This window comes from Mytilus californianus, unplaced genomic scaffold (assembly GCF_021869535.1).
Source record: "Mytilus californianus isolate M0D057914Y unplaced genomic scaffold, xbMytCali1.0.p SCAF_7, whole genome shotgun sequence".
In the NCBI taxonomy this organism is placed as follows: Eukaryota; Metazoa; Mollusca; class Bivalvia; order Mytilida; family Mytilidae; genus Mytilus; species Mytilus californianus.
Genome location: NW_026262723.1, coordinates 93,879,589 through 93,896,625, shown reverse-complemented (window position 1 = coordinate 93,896,625; position 17,037 = coordinate 93,879,589). Strand labels below are relative to the sequence as shown.

Genomic DNA, 17,037 nt, shown 5'->3' with positions numbered 1-17,037 from the left:
TTCAGTGTTATCGGACATTAAGTTGAATAAAACGTAGTTTTCAGGCAAAAATATTATCTACAGGTTAATCGGGAACATTCATAAATGAAATGAATGTAAAAGAAAAACTTAAGTTTTCTGTGCATATAATTTATTCCACATTTATTGGAACATTTATTCCACAGCTATTGAATTCTATCATACTCATCGTTTGGAAGTATTTATAAATACTTGGTCGATACACTACTTGTGGACGTTTCTTCTCCGAATGTATCACCCGCCAAATAATTATTATCACATGAAATATCACTGATGCGGTTATGTGTGTAAATTTACTGTTCATATAATACTACAATCAATCGATCGCGAAACACTTAGGGGTTTATTTCCCTCAGGCATAGACTCAGACAAATTTGACAAATAATTTATAAAATTCTTGTGTTCATTGCTCTTCAACTTTGAAAATGATTTGTCCTTTCAATAGTTATAATTCGGATCACTGATGAGTCATATGAAAACAAAACAAGAGTCTGAAGTACTAAATAATAAGCCATGCATTTTTAGTTATTTCTATACATGTAGGTAGAAAGAATAGAAAAGAAAGTGAACACAATATCGTTATTTAATTAACTACAAAAAAGTTACTTTTCTGTTTTTCTCAAGTCATTGGGTATTCTTCTCTTCTGGAATATTATACGTACAATAGTTAATATTACAAACGGATAGCTTAAGTATTATCAACAGAATACTAATTACAGTCCCTAGATCCTATTCTGTCTACAATAGTTTTGTCAATTGGTACAGAATATGTACTTTGGTGTAATTCAATAATAGTGAGGAGAATAAACGATAAAAGATCAAAGGAGAAGAAAAAGGAAGATCTTACCCCAGTGATCCCATGTATCAATTCAGTTTAACACCCTGCATGCAATAAATAAAGCATGTACAATTCGTGTTTTTCTCACCTTATTTATTAATTGTGTCAACGTTTAATCAAAGTTATATCCATATCAAAAGAAACTTGTTGCATTTATTTCAACATTTTGATATGCTTTAATATGTGTGAGTATAAAATACCCATGTAATGAAAGATTTGTCTCAATAGAAATGAACAAACAATGAAAATATCACTCTATACATTTTGTTTGTATGAATCGCTTTTCTGGGTTTACATTCACTAAGAACATTCAAACACAATAATCTTAAAAAAAAAGATATACTACTTCTTGAATAAGCGACAATGAAACACAACGGGATTATATATTTCTTAGTTTTAAAGTTTAGACTTCAGCTTATTTCACTGATTTCAGTTTTAATATTGTTTCCCCCTTTCTTGACGTGCAGCCAATCATCTTATTCAGTCTAGGGCTTTCACGTATCTCAGTTTCTTAAAATGAAGTTTCTAAAACTGAGTAAAAATACTACTCCACTAAGAAATTAGAAAGAACGACTGATATTATCGTTTCACAAGTGCTACGTTTGACTTCACAACTTAATAGATAGTTGCAATATCTATGCAAGTATACAATGAACCTTCATAAGGCTTCATCAGCGGAGAACATAATGCATGTGTAAGGCTGTAAGTCTTCTTTTGTAAGTAAATGTACAGGTTAATGTATACATGTACATCATTTTAGTTTCAATGTGCTTTTCAGATATGTCTGGGCGATGCAACTTACCTGGACAAAATGCTCTGTCACTTGTGGAGAAGGAATACAGACACAGGAATACACATGTGAGCACAAAACAACTGCAGGTACTTTTATACAAGTGGATGTTTCTTATTGTGACAGTACATCATCTCCAAATTATACGCAGTCATGCAATGAACACAAATGCGGCTTTTATGAGTGGGAATCAACAGACCAGTGGACAGCATGTCCGATTACATGTGGATTCGAAGGATGGCAGTTCGAAATTTTCAATTGTTCATTTGTAATGGGCGATGAAAGAGAAGTAGCTAATGAATCCTTTTGTGACGCGATTTTGAAGCCAAATATTACTAGGGCTTGTCGATTAGAACCATGTTATCAGCAATGGTACCAATGGGGATTCAACAACGAATGGACAGAATGTTCAGCCACTTGTGGTGAATATGGAATACAGTTTCCAGTTTTTTTCTGTGAGCAAATTGATTCTCATGGCTTTGCAGACATTGTCAGCCTAAAAATGTGTGACCATTTAATTCCACCAGAAAACAGTACAAGTCCATGTAACCGGGATTTTTGTGTGTTTGAATGGTTTGAATGGCATTATGAGGAATGGAGTGAATGTTCGGTCCCTTGCGGAAATTCCGGCTTTCAGACTAGAGACTACCATTGTAAGAGAATGTACTCAAATGGCACAATGGAGACCGAGAAGATATATATGTGTGATGATTTGCAAAGACCTGTGTACAAGAAAGACTGTAGTGGGCCACCATGTAAATACAGTATTTTCCGTTTAAATTACAGTGAAAAATGGGAGGAATGCACGGCAACATGTGGTGATATGGGAATACAGACTCAAAAGTCATTCTGTCAGGAAGTAATGCCAAATGGTACTATAAATGAAGTTTCTATACATATGTGTGCTGATTTAGTATCTCTAAGTGAAATTCGAGCATGTAATAGAATTGCTTGTATACAATATAGATGGACTGCTGCTCCATTTTGGACCAATTGTACCGCTCTTTGTGGTGATGATGGACTTACATACCAGATGCATTACTGTGATCAAGTAAAAGATGATGGATCTACTCAGTTTGTGCATTTTGAACATTGCGCTGACGTTCAGATGCCGTTTGTATCTAAAGAATGCAACAGACGTCCATGTGATCAGGAATGGATATCAGGCAACTGGTCCAAGGTATAAAATGCATACTATCAATAGTGCACTGATTAATATTGTGTACTAAAAAATAAAATATGATTTAAATATTATTATTGCAACTGTTATCTTCCTACATGAATTGTTGAATGTGTAAACTGCATCAACAAATCATTTAGAAAAATAGCAAATTAAGTTATCGTGTAACCTTTGTATTGCAAAGTTTCAAAATTGAATACGTTTGGTCATTTATCTGTCTCCTTTTTCAATTTTATATCCGCCTAACATCAAGAATTAAAATATAATCAAGGCAACCACAGTGCGAGAACGGGTAAAATTTGTTTAATAATGAGTAATTACGCATTATAAAGAGCTGTGTTTGGCTTCACATTCGTTTCAAATTAGATGATAGTGAAAAAACTGATTGACAGCGTTTTTGTCATAATGTTTAATTTACTAAAGAGATCTTGAATAAAAGTCATAGAGGATCTGAAAATTCAATTAGAGAGTATTCAGCAGTATGATATCATATATCTCTCACTTACTACCAGCTTCAGTAATATTCTACTTTACATGAACGGAACATTGACAAACCTAAATACAGGAGGATTTCTGTGCGTGTTTTCCCTGTTTACTATAAATAAACTCATCATTGATATCAGGATTGAAATTTAGTATTTGCGCCAGACGCGCGTTTCGTCTACAAAAGACTCATCATAAATATATTGGTATACATTTTAGCATATTTATGATGCGAGCTTGCGCTCGTGACTAGTGTTTTCGTATAGGGTTTATATATTTTGGTTTCCAAAGGTTTCGTTGCCACGTAGTGTATTGCTAGTTTGAAATACTTTTTACTTGACAGACAATTTATCGTATTTTCAAGATATCATGATAACGTGTTTTCCTGATAATTTTGGTAGACTTGGTGTTTTTGTACTTTATGAAAGGATTTAACTTTGTTAAACTTCAAACATTCTGTCGACACGTGAGTGGATTGCGCGGTGAATAATGATTTTATACACCACTGGAATTGCAGCTATTGCTATTGTTACTGGCAAGATTAACATGATATCTTATATCTGTTCCTTAGGCCGGCATTGACTGTTCTTTAAGTGCCCTCATACGTTTTACTGTTACTTGATTTGGTTTGTTTTTTGTTTGGATGTGTGTGTTTGTTACTTTGTTTTTCTTCTTTTTTCGATGTTGATCATAACTGATTATGGTAATTCCAGAAATAAACTTCATTTCTAAACGGTTGTTAGACGACACTGACGACCCATGAGAGTCTCGCACGGTCGGTTTCTAAACAGTAAGATGATACTTTGGGAGCAAATGTACAAAAAAAATATAACAGCAGCATCAACACACATTACATAGAATATACGAGACGGCAACTGTAAATAAATATGGGTGAAAAGGGGGGGGGGGGGTAGGTGACGTACTGTTTTCTAGCTACATAACTAAAACAAAAGCAGTACAATCTATTAAAAACATATCAGATGTATTCTCCATTATAATTATTTTGAATAACTTAAAATCTCGTCTGTAAAATACATTGTAACCATAAGATAAAATGATATAAATGTCTTTATATGAATGATATGTTACACGAATAACTTGCTTTTCGGTATCATAATCTTATCCATAATGATTATTTGCAATTAAAGAAAGACAATTAATCCAATGCTATTTTACGCGATTTTCACTTCTTCATAGATAATATATTCTTTCCATTTCTCCAATTTAGGATGTAGTATGTCTTTTATTTGCTGTTCCTGTCATGCAGTTCTTTTCATTACTAAATTTGAGTATAATTTCAGTGTTCTACAACCTGTGATAAAGGTGTTCAAAGACGACCTGTAATTTGTGGTGACCCAGAAAATACCAATGACGACTTTTTGTGCCATGGTGATCCACCATCAAGTATTCAGGCTTGTAAAATGGAAGCATGTCCATTAGGTACTATATATTAGATTAAGACATATAATCATATAGAAAACTGAAAAATATACATATATATATAATATAATATTGTAAAAATCAGATGCCATGATCATAAGGTAGATGGAGTTTGGCAATAGTCTGATCTACGATATGCTATTATGAATTTTTGCCTTTTATGGATTTTACATTTTGCAGACCTACAGCTCGTTTTTATGCAGCTAAAATTCTTTACAAAAGAAATACTTAGGTGTAATTATAACGTTTGAAATATAAAAAATGTAAAACAAAAATACCGAATTTCAATTCAAAAAGGGGAAGTCCATAAAAAAACGCCAAAAAAATTAAAAGTTAGATATTATCAAACAACGGAACGAATGGGAAACAACTGTAATTTTCCTGACTTGGTACAGGCATTTTCCGAAAAAAAAATAATGGATTTAACCTATTTTATAGCTAGCTTAACTCCCACCTGTTTGACAATTGTGTATAGTTCCCTTATATTGACAAAATTAGGTGAGGAACACAAACAGACATAATACGTTAATGTGACAATAATTTGGATCCAGCCGCAAAAAACAGTTTAAACATACATCACAGAAATACAACACAACTGACTAAAATATAAAAACAAACATACAAAGAAATATAACAAAGAAACAAACAAAAAAGTAATTGATAACTGATATAACTATAGTAAAGAGCACATTAATTCCATGTCAAATTACAAAAACAAAATGAGGGCTATTGTTTTGTATTAACATAAAAATCAAATACAACGAAACCGTAAATCTGTTTCCGTCAAATTGACCTTAGAAACCCTTTTAGTTTGAAAAAAAAATGGTAACCGTATGTAGCCATCGTTTATTTAAACCTTTACCACCAATTAACAAGACATCATATCCGTGATTTTAATAAAAGTTTTCAATATTTCTGAATTCAATACAATCTGCCTAATATAAATTAAGATAAATTCAAGAATCCTGGTTTTGATTTGTCGCAATAGTATGAACCATTGCATTGCAAACAATTCTGTCAAAATTTCAGTTGCCAGGTCTAAAAAAGACAACAATTTTCAACTTCTATCCTCTCTTTAAATTTTAAGTGTTTCAAATTATTTAGAAGAGAGTTTGAGTTAGGACTTCGATGTTTAAGATTATAACTATTAATTTTTAAGTTAGATATTCTTAAATGGATACTTCAAGAACCATTAAAATCCGCTTTCTTTTGTCTAAGAAAGTTCAGTCTATGTGCAATTAACATGAACGTAAGCATCTTTTTTGATTCCCTCTGGTATTGAAACAAATTGAAAACAATATCACTAGTTGACCATATTCTATACAGTTTTGGCTGTTCTGTGTAGACCCATTTAGTTTTAAGGCTTATAAACGTTTTGTATGTTTGGTTTATCTCGAGCGTACCTAATGAAGATTATTCTAGAAGATGTCGTATGAATACGGAAATATATTAAACGGTTTTAACTAACACTGGGTTATTACCACATTCGTAGGCTGATGGTATATGAGCACATGGGGTTGCCAATCACCTAGAAGCCAATGCTTTGGTACCGGCATGAATCAGATGATACATTTTGACTCTAAATTTTTAGTCATAAAATCATGATTGATTTCTCTCAGTAAGTTAGGGTTGTAATTTCATCACGTGAAATAATCATTTTTAGCTAATCTGTTAAGGCCCTTAGTATGCTACAAAACATATTTATGTTTTGCTATTTAAACTTTTGATTACCTAATTGAGATTAGTCTAGAAGCACGTGTTGTGCGTAAAAAAAATCATACCATATTCATTATGGACTTAATTCTACTGGGATACTATCATTCCTGAGCGAACCATCCTCTAAGTAGTCGGTGTTTCTGTATTTGCAAGATTTAAATGATACATTTTGTCTGTTAATTTCAGTTTCATAGATTTATGCATTTGACAAAAAACATAGGCTACAATTCCCTCGTGTAAGGTTGATCACAATTCCCTCGTGTAAGGTTGATCACAATTCCCTCGTGTAAGGTTGATCTCAAGGCGAAAGTAGTTTACCGATGTTGATATCTCGTAAATCGATTAAGAATAGTGGACCACAGACAAAGCGCTCTAGAAAAGGTCAATTCGCTATCAAGTACACACAATGATAACTTATTTATATCCCTTTCTTTTTATTTATCCTGATAAATATGATAATTACATGCATTAAATGTTACATCAAAAACTACACGTTAGAGATATATACCAACTGTACCTGGTCCGTAACAAATCGGTAAACCTCCATAAAGACAGGTAAGTCGAGTTGCAATCACACTGAAGTTATACCCCATATCTACTCTGTACCTATTATATTTAATTCATCATAATTTTCTACCTGATAAATATACAACATTTTATGTTAGATATAAGTAAATATTTTGATGTTATCTTTACACAGATGATGCAACGTGTATTGACAAGCTGTCCTTTTGTGGAAGAATGGCTTCTAAACGACGATGTGCCTATCGTGGATACAGAGATAGATGCTGTGCATCTTGCTCAAAATGGCATTAAACGCATGCACATAATTTCTTTAATATTTTATGTTTTAAATTTGATTGAATATATTGTATACATTCATTTTTTTTTATTTTTAAGCAATGTTAAATTGCATGTTAAACAAGTCTTATATATGTTCCATTTATGAATATGCACTGTTCATCAAACAAATCATTTGTTTGAAAAAGCATAAAGTTGCATATATATACGACATAATATATTAAACAAAAACCAATAATTCTAACTCTGATTTTGATAATTAAACGAGAGCGTGAGAGAGAGAGAGCGAGATACAGAAATGTTTATTTCCTTAGAAGTATTTAGCGTTGATAGCAGATCTTCGCTAGACTCTTCTTGTCAAGACTAGCTACACATGTTCAAATACAACTGTCTGCTGTTTAAGACCTTATTTTGAATGAAAATGTCCTTTTTTTTTTTTTGCTGTTGGGTTGTTGTCTCAATGAGGTTCACACAACATCCCTTTATCAAAATGTTAATATTAGGCAACAATGTTTTAAATTTGACAAATATGAGTTGTACATATATATCTTTGAATCCTGTAGGTATAAATCGTTTGTGAATAAACATTTAATACGTAAATAAATTTATTGTGATATTTTTTTCTGTGAGTAAAAAGTTTGTGATATAAAATAATGAAACCGTGCAAAAAGAAGACCAGATTTAAAAAATAAAACGTTCTGCTACAATTCTTCATTATCTTGTATATACGACATATATTCGATGCCTTGGTGAGTTCGATGTTTTACATAGTATTGTGTTCCTGGTTTTCGAGCATTTTGCGGATCTTGTGCTTTGTAAAGCCAAACAAATGATGACGTAAAACACAGAAACACACAAATCCAAGCCAATACAAATGACCAACCAAAACTGTAAGTTCTGGATTCATTTATGATTTTTTGAAATGGTATTAAATAACCACTCAAAAGCTCTGATTTGCGTAGTATATGAGATTTCCCGTGAAATAAGGCGATTGCTAGGGTCAACAACATACCTGAAATATAAAAAAAAAAACATTATATATTCTTTAACTGTCAGCATGTCAGTAACTGATAGTAGTCCTTTGTTAATTTATGTATCATTGTCATTTTGTTTAGTTTCTTTTGTTACCTATTCTGACATCGGACTCGGACTTCTTTTAAACTGAGTTTTAATGTGCGTATTGCTGTGTGTTTGTTTTTTCTACATTGACTGGAGGTAAAGGGGAGGGTTGAGATCTCACAGGGCATGTTTAGCCCCGCCGCATTTTTGCACCTGTCCCGGGTCGGGAGCCTCTGGCCTTTGTTAGTCTTGTGTGTTTTTTTTATTTTAGTTCATTTGTATGTTTTGGAGTTTAGTGTTACGTCCATTTTCGTTGAAATAGTACACATTTTTGTTTAGGGGCCAGCTGAAGCCCGCCTCTGGGTGCGGGATTTTCTCGCTGTGTTGGAGGCCCGTTGGTGTCCTTCGGCTGTTTTCTGCTCTTTGGTCAGGTTGTTGTGTGTTTGACACATTCCCCATTTCCATTCTCAATTTTATTTGATGTGAAAAAAAAATGTTATAATGAATCCTAGTATATCTATGCCTTTTAGTGGTCCGTCATATAATAGAATCGGTGTCGTGGCAATAATATGGACACTATCAAGAACTTCGTTGGTGTTGGTTTGTGTATCAGTGTTTTTGTGAATGTATAAGAAAATATCTACTATTTTCTCGTTTCGAAGTGGTAAGCCATTTAAAATTTTATTGAAAATTGTTTTTGCCGGAAAATATTTGTTTTACAGCTTTTAATTATCAATATATTTAATTGATAAATATTGCAAGCGAGCTATTTGAGCAGCCAAAATGCATTGACCGTAAAAACCTTGGTATTATGCAGTCACTCGAAAGTGTTTAATGTGTTTTTGTAGAATTTTATAAACGGATTTTTATGCCGTCAGCTTCCAATTCACAATTGTTGATTTTTACCGAAACTATTTCATTTGAGAGGGTCCCAGTTTCAAGTTTTGCATCACAAAGAGACAGTTCATGGTCTCAAAACATAAATTGTATTAGTACTCTTCGAATTGAATTAGTGGTATAACATGACAATCAATCTGAGAAAACCTACCACTAAGTATTAACAAACCGTATGAAGAATCGTATTCCATAGTTTTGGTTACATTTGATAAAAACTTATAGAACAGTACAATTTTTATGAACACCCGATTTTTATCATTACCCTGTGATATGGTAATAAAAATAATTTGAAGAAATGCAGTATTGTACGTTATATGACTACCATGATCGTTCTTGAGAAGCTGTTTAAGTATAAATGACATGACGTGTCGTAGTGTAATGACGGAACATATTTATCAAACAGTGGAATATTTAGGGAGTAGTAGTTTACTGATGTTCAAATCTAAAAATTAATTAAGAAGATACAAATCAAGGTAACGACTAGAACCTGAGGTAATCGAATGAACTCCTAAACGAGCTAGATTGGTTGCGTTATAGTGGAATCTAAAGATATAAGACCGCAAAAACATGTCGCCAGTGATTTGAGAAACATACACATCGAATCGGTCAACCAATTACTAATGGTGACCTTAAACATATATGGTGTTTATTTCAATTGTTCTCCCAATTACTAAATCAGTTCCCTCTTAATTAAGTTTGTATTGAAATAAACATGCGCGAACGTAACATTAATTGAGATATGTAAACGTCATACGATGGGGCACAGATTGTGTCACTGCTGAGAAATAGTAGGTTGATAATCGGGAAGCTGAAATCATCACGTTTTTAATAGATCCTAGTCGTCCATTTGTGTCAATATCGACAAAATGTTCAGATATGAAGCAGAACTTCAAGTTACACTAGTAACTTTGGCTTCAAGTTCACTGTAATATATGGGATGCAAATACTCAGTGGAATGTGGCTTGATAACTGATATAATTAATATTGAAATTAAAGAATTTGGCATATACATGCTCTTCTGTTCGTCTTTGAGAAGGTTTTTGTATGATTTTTGCTTCATATGTATACAAAAAACAAGTCAATTGGTAAATATGTGCAATTACTTCCTATTTAAAAAAATAACTACTGTTTGTTGAAATACCAATCCCCTATCCTCAACAAATATGTATTTGTGACGATTTTCTTTGGTGTATTTATTGTTGGAATCAGTGTTGTTCTTCACAAAGTAAGATTTTACGTGACTTAAAAACAAAAAATGAGTATCTACGATTCCAAAAGTGTAGAAAAAACATTATTTTATGACTAGATGTAGACGATCTTTCAATTGGGCATGGGGAATAGTAGTTTATGGTGTAGAACAATAAAAGGTTTTGATATCATTGCAAAATTGTTATGACTGCGACTATATTAGTAGGTCTTCAGAATTTTAAAGAATCATCTTTGATCGACACCACTGCTAGAGTATAGTAGTACCTCATCATATTTTTAATACCGTCATTTTCTGGTTGGTTGATAAAGTTTAGCGTTTGATTCTGTCAGGTTCATGGACTCCTCCCTTTTTTAATTTTACCTTGGAGTTCGGTATTTTTGTTAATACTTTTTTTTTTACTGTAGAGAGAATTATAGTTGGAATTATAGAAAGATATTAAGTTGTTTATCTTTTTATTTGGATTTTTGTGAAGTAGTGCCAACTTTAAAGGTGGTAGATTTTCATCGTCCTTTAAATCATGTAAACGTTAATATCAAATACCAAAAGGACGGATTTGTTATTTTCTTAATTCTACTCTTTCGTGAATAATGAAGATGTATAAATGGAGTTCGAAGGTTTGCTGTGAATTTCAAGTATTTTTGTAATGAATTTTGCATGTAAAACAATATTGTCTGATGTTTTGTCTGTTGGATCAACAACATTTGTGTCTTGAAGAGATGACAAGCGTCCACAATGGTCTTCTTTAAGGGTTATTATCATTTAATAGCAGTGGGTCGATGTCACTGCCAGTGATCGTTAGTCCCCGATGGTATCATTGACATGGAACACCTGAGATCACCACCGAATTTTGGTGGGGTTCGCTTTGCTTTGTATTCAGTTTTCTTCTACTAGTATGTAATGTTTTGTGTACTGTTGTTTTTCTTTTCGTCGTTTTTCGTTTTTGCCAAGGAATTGTCAATTTTTTTTTCGACTTTTGAGTTTGAATGTGCATTTGGTATCTTTTGCCTCTCTTTAAGCATACCTTACTAAAATTTCCTGTTAAAAATTAAGTAATCATAAAGACAATGTTCCAACTCCTTCAGGCAGAGTTGACCTTAGATGAAATTTGGCTATTCTGTTCAACTTCTTTTTGGTCATTAAGCTCAAAAAATGTCTACGTTTTTATACGCCCGTTTACGGGACGTATTATGGAGTACCGTTGTCCGTCCGTCCGTCGTCAATATGTCGGACAATAACTCAAAAACGCTTTAACCAATTTGCATGAAATTTTGGTGAATTGTTTATATCGATTGACGTGAGCTCCCTTTCAATTTTCATGAATTTTAGATTTTACGTTTCCGAGTTATGGGGTTTTATTCATTAAAAAAAGGGGATTTTTCCAGTTTTCTGACAATAAGTCAAAAATGCTTTGAGCAGTTTTCATGAAACTTTGGTGAATTGTTTATATCTATTGACGTAAACTCCCTTTCAATTTTTATAAATATTAGATTTTACGTACCCGAGTTGTGGGATTTTATTCATAAAAAGGGGTAGTTTTCGGACAGTATCTTAAAAGTGCTTTGAGCAGTTTTCATGAAACTTTAGTGACTGGTTTATATCTAGTACAATAATCTCCCTTTATTTTTTTTTATAAATTTCTGATATGACATGTTTATTATACATCCCTGGATTTCAAATATTTCGATTTGAGCGTTCCTGGGAAGGGATTACCATGAAAGGCGCTTCGGTCAAGTGTTATTTTCATAATTCGACAAGGGTTAGAAATCCCTGTTGTTATGGTACATTGTAGTTTTGGAATGCGCATCTGAATGCATGACCGAACATATTTGATCTAATGTGTTCATTTTATATTCATCTGGCTTGCGCTTTACCAATTTCTGGCATAGCCCCTTACTGCATTCATCAGTAACCTGAAATATTTCATCCACTTGATTATCTGGGGAATTCTATATTTGAACCTTTGGCTATTCAACTCTCAAAGTTATTCATTGTTTACGATGCCTAGGTCCTTGGTTATAACAGGACCAGCAAGACTATAGTTGTATGTGAGCAATCGGGAAGTTTTATGTAGTCGTAAGAAATTACATGTGTAATTTTATCTTTGAAGAAATTATGTTCTGTGTATTATTAATATTAAAGGTTCCAATGCAAAGCCTTATAATCGAATTCTACGTTTTTCATTGAAAGTAGTTGTCATGGGTATGAAAATCTAGAAACTAGCAATATCAATTACTATTGCAACCAGTCTGTAAACAGAATTTGTATTAATAACGGAAGTGATTTTTCATGGAAGAAAAAAAGCCTCGTTCGATTGTTACTCGATTCGCGCGCGCGCGTGTATTTGTGTTTGTCATTTTCACAAACAATTTGTGTACTCAAATATGCTATCTGCTTATAGTAAAATTAAGTTAAATTGAACATACCTGCTGTCAGAGAACAAATTGAAGCCCATACAAACATTTTCAAATTTTTGCCTAAAAGTCCGTATCCTCCCAACACTAATCCAACTACCATTGATATCATACATAATAAGGCAAAGGCACATGCTGCTCGCTCTAAATCTAAAACAGAAAACATGAGCCAAATATAATTCATTTATAAAACAATAATGTATATATTTATGGATTTTAAAACAGATAAGGATGTATAATGATTTACAAGAGGATTAAAAAAAGTGCAAAAGATAGCAGAAGATACCAAAGAGATAGTCAATAGATATAAGAAGATGTGGTATGAGTGCCAACGAGACAACTCTCCATCCAAGTCAAAATTTATAAAAGTAAACCATTATAGGTCAAAGTACGGTCTTCAACACGGAGCCTTGGCTCATACCGAACAGCAAGCTATAAAGGGCCCCAAAATTACTAGTGTAAAACCATTCAAACGGGAAAACCAACGGTCTAATCTATATAAAAAAGAGAAACGAGAAACACTTATGAACCACATCAACAAACGACAACTACTGAACATCAGATTCCTGACTTAGGACAGGTGCGAACAATTGCAGCGGGTTTAAACGTTTAAATGGTACCAAACCTTCACCCTTATCTGAAACAATAGTGTAACATCACAACATGGAATATCAATTGAAATGGCTTAACTCAATCAATAGACATATTAACACCAGTGAACATACACTGAAAAAACTCATTTGACGAACAAGAACTGACAATGATATTGCAAAAACGAGGAACAACGACCAAAGACACACATCAATCTACAAAACACAACACGGAAGACTGAACACTGATCCCAAATCAGTTTATACATAATATACCATATGTATAGTAATGATGGAAGTGGAGTAATAACGAAAAATCACACGTAAATCGCTGAACTACAAATATGATTTCATGACCAAGTGAATCCTGTGAAACAATAAATCTAAATATTACATCGAATATATTGATCATGAATTGTTGACCCAAAAAACTGAGAAACTTGGATTTTTTACAATGAAAAATGTGTCAAATGTTTGGAATTACTTGTCTTAGTGACGTTAGATTTAAAACTTTTATTTGAGTGTCATATGTTAATCTGACATAGCCTCTACTAAAGAAATTTTAGACAATACACTATTGATCTACGCATTTTATATTATCTAATTCTTTGATAAGACATTTAAGCATGACAATTAGACCAAGGATAACTAATGTGTCAGACAGAACATAAAAAATGAGGCATCTTTATATACCAGGATACTATTTAGATATTGTATCATCTGAAATATAACATAAATACTGTCTTTGATTAAGGTATTTGTTTGGTTGTATTGACTTGTGGAAAGCTGATGTTCAACCTACATGTTTTATGTCAAAACGTTATAAATGCTACGTGTACCTTAGAAACAAACATATAAATGAGGGAGACGAAATACCTGATGGGCACTGACAAACCAGAATCGAATAAAATCAAACAAAAATAAAAACGACGAAAAGACAACCAACAGTCCACAAAACATTCAACAGAAACTGAGATTGAATAACTGTAAACCGGGGATTATCCTCAGGTGCTCTGGAAGGAAGAAGCATTTTTGCTCAATGTAAGCTTCAAAGTAACACGTGTAAGTGTCGCATAAATGTCGCATATGTATTATTTTTTGTCTGTAGCTTTTTTTTATGTTGATGAATAAGCTCTTCTTATATTAAAATTACTTGTTCGCATTAAATCCTTCAATTTACTTCTATTGAGATGTATTTATGACTTTTATACAACCCGTGAATTTCTAACTGTTGTAACGCAAGAATATAAAAGGTTAAAAATAAAGAGGCGAAAGATACCAGAGGGCATTCAAAGCTCATAAGTTGAAGAGATACTGAAAACGCCTCGATAAAAAACGAAAGACTACCAAGTCAATAAAACAGTACATAGAAGAATAATTAAAGACTGAGCAACACAAACACCAACAAAAACTGGGAGTGTTCTCTTCCACCAGTGGCAGCCGTTATTTTGTCATGGTAAGTACAAATTATTTGACAAATTGCATTCGGTTATTTGAAGAAAAGAGGACAGGATTGTGGTTATGAAATTAGAACATATCCGTGGTCATCTGTGACACAGATATTCCATAATGATCTACCATGTCATAATGACGTCATCAGAACTTTTGAATGGACAACTTTGAAACTTGGTTCAATAGCTTCCTTGTGAGCTTCAACATCATATCAAGAAAAGCATGATGTACAAAAGCAAACTTTGCAAAATTATATCAACTCGGAGATATATATACCCCATATACAGGTGATGCTGGAATGTTGTTCCATAGATTTTAAAATTTCCAAATTCGGAAGCTGAAACCATCCTTTTTTGTCGAAAAGTTTCGTCTCTTACCGACCGTCATTGTCAATTTAAGCAAGACCTGTGGCAGATTTAGTTGTAGCTCTGTGTGGTATAAGTTCAATAGGAAAAAATGCGTTCAACATCGTCCCTAAATTCGAATTGTTTACTGAAAGGACATCATCTAGATTGTTGAACGTAAAGTGGAAGGATAATTCTAGCTTCTTTTCATTCTTTCTTAGAATGCTACTGTATGAGTCTGCATCATATGAAAAAAGGAACACTTCTGGAAGAAGATGAGTACTTTGGTTCCCACATGAATGTGGATTGTCCTCCAAACATTCAAATGTGTTGTCAATCAAACAATTAAGCATCTTCATGATGTCTGTATAAAATAATTTGTTTTTTGAATCACAGAGGTTTTTTCAATGTATCTTTAACCCTACCTTAAACAAGATAATAGTATCTACGATGGCCAATCTTTTTATTAAAACATGGTTTGACTAACTATTTGAACCTGTGTTTAGGTTTAGAATGGGGAATACTAGTGTTAAGGGTAGATTAATCAAATGTTTTTATACTATTGCAATTGGAAATAGACTTAAATTGTATGCACTCTAACAGCAAAAAGTCAATTTAATCGTACTTTTATTTACACATGAATACATTCCCCACAACAGATAAATTTCACATTTGTTAACATTTTTGTTGAATAACAACAACCAAATGATTGTCGCAGAGGAGATATTAAAGTGTTAAATATTCTTAGCTGAGTGCAAAAATGTCAGATTAGTATACATTGATAAGTTTTATTGACGGGAATAGAAGTACAAATATGTATGTTGATTGAATTCAGTTCGCCTTTATTTTTACCATTCGGATGTTGGTGGGTTTCAATCATTAATGTTATGTTTAAGTTACAAATCAACTCGTCTGGAAATAAGTTTTTGATGGCTAAATGCAAGGTAGCGTTTTTTTTCTGTTGGTTAACTTAGAACTTGATAAATTCTATTTTATCTTACACATTTGGGACTGTGGAAAACCTTCTGAAATACTGGAATTAAATTCATAATTGTTTGTACATGGAGAGAGAGAGAGAGAGAGAGAGAGAGAGAGAGAGAGAGAGAGAGAGAGAGAGAGAGAGAGAGAGTTAATCTACTGTGACAACTAATATCTTACGAGCTACATTTCTGGAATGTTGTGAAAATGGTATGTCTCTTCCACTAAGATATTCACACTGACTCGTTCTCATTTCTGTAATAGACAAACGTAGGCGGACTCCGGCTGAAAAAAGAATAAATATTTGTTTTATCATTGTTATCATTACCATACGGGGGAAGGGGTATATCATTTTCCTCTCGCCAATTCGAGTAAATTAATAACAAAACAAACAAGCACTCGGAATTAAAATTTTATTTATTAGCAATAACATCTGTTTTCAAACTTTACATTTCGGTCTATGGTTTTATATCAAGATTTCAAACATTTACTTCATTTCCTATATATAAAGTTGTTTGCATCATCGTCGTCATGAGATTTTTTGTAATATTTCATTGTTTGTATCTACACACACCATCACCATTCCCTTAAATTACCTCTACCTTACGATAATAGTACTTTAAAACGGAATATAAAAACGCTTTGATAAGATCGCCTTTAAAGATGTCCATGTCTACTACAAAAATATTCCAAAAATAAAATCCATATTTAAGCGTGTAATAAAATTGGATTATTGTCTTCTCTAAAAAAAAAAACATCAAAGTTTTCGACATTTATAAACACGTGCATAGAAATAATAAGGCTTCTTCGTTGATTAACATCGTTAAATT

At 32.8% G+C, this 17,037-nt stretch overlaps 2 protein-coding genes across 2 annotated transcripts in view; one reads left to right on the top strand and one right to left on the bottom strand.

Moving 5' to 3' along the window:
* Positions 1-7,973, top strand: part of LOC127708646 (A disintegrin and metalloproteinase with thrombospondin motifs 3-like) — a 44,636-nt gene extending 36,663 nt beyond the window's left edge. Inside the window, exons 21-23 of the mRNA XM_052213690.1 lie at positions 1,635-2,826; positions 4,611-4,749; positions 7,166-7,973. Of these exons, the coding sequence (XP_052069650.1) occupies positions 1,635-2,826; positions 4,611-4,749; positions 7,166-7,281 (1,447 nt within the window). The 3' untranslated portion in view covers positions 7,282-7,973. The remainder of the gene's footprint in view (positions 1-1,634; positions 2,827-4,610; positions 4,750-7,165) is intronic.
* LOC127708711 (uncharacterized) overlaps positions 7,965-17,037 on the bottom strand; it is a 45,156-nt gene continuing 36,083 nt past the window's right edge. The window contains exons 2-4 of the mRNA XM_052213829.1: positions 16,388-16,492; positions 12,856-12,993; positions 7,965-8,278 (exon numbers count right to left, since the gene is read on the bottom strand). Of these exons, the coding sequence (XP_052069789.1) occupies positions 7,968-8,278; positions 12,856-12,993; positions 16,388-16,492 (554 nt within the window). The 3' untranslated portion in view covers positions 7,965-7,967. The remainder of the gene's footprint in view (positions 8,279-12,855; positions 12,994-16,387; positions 16,493-17,037) is intronic.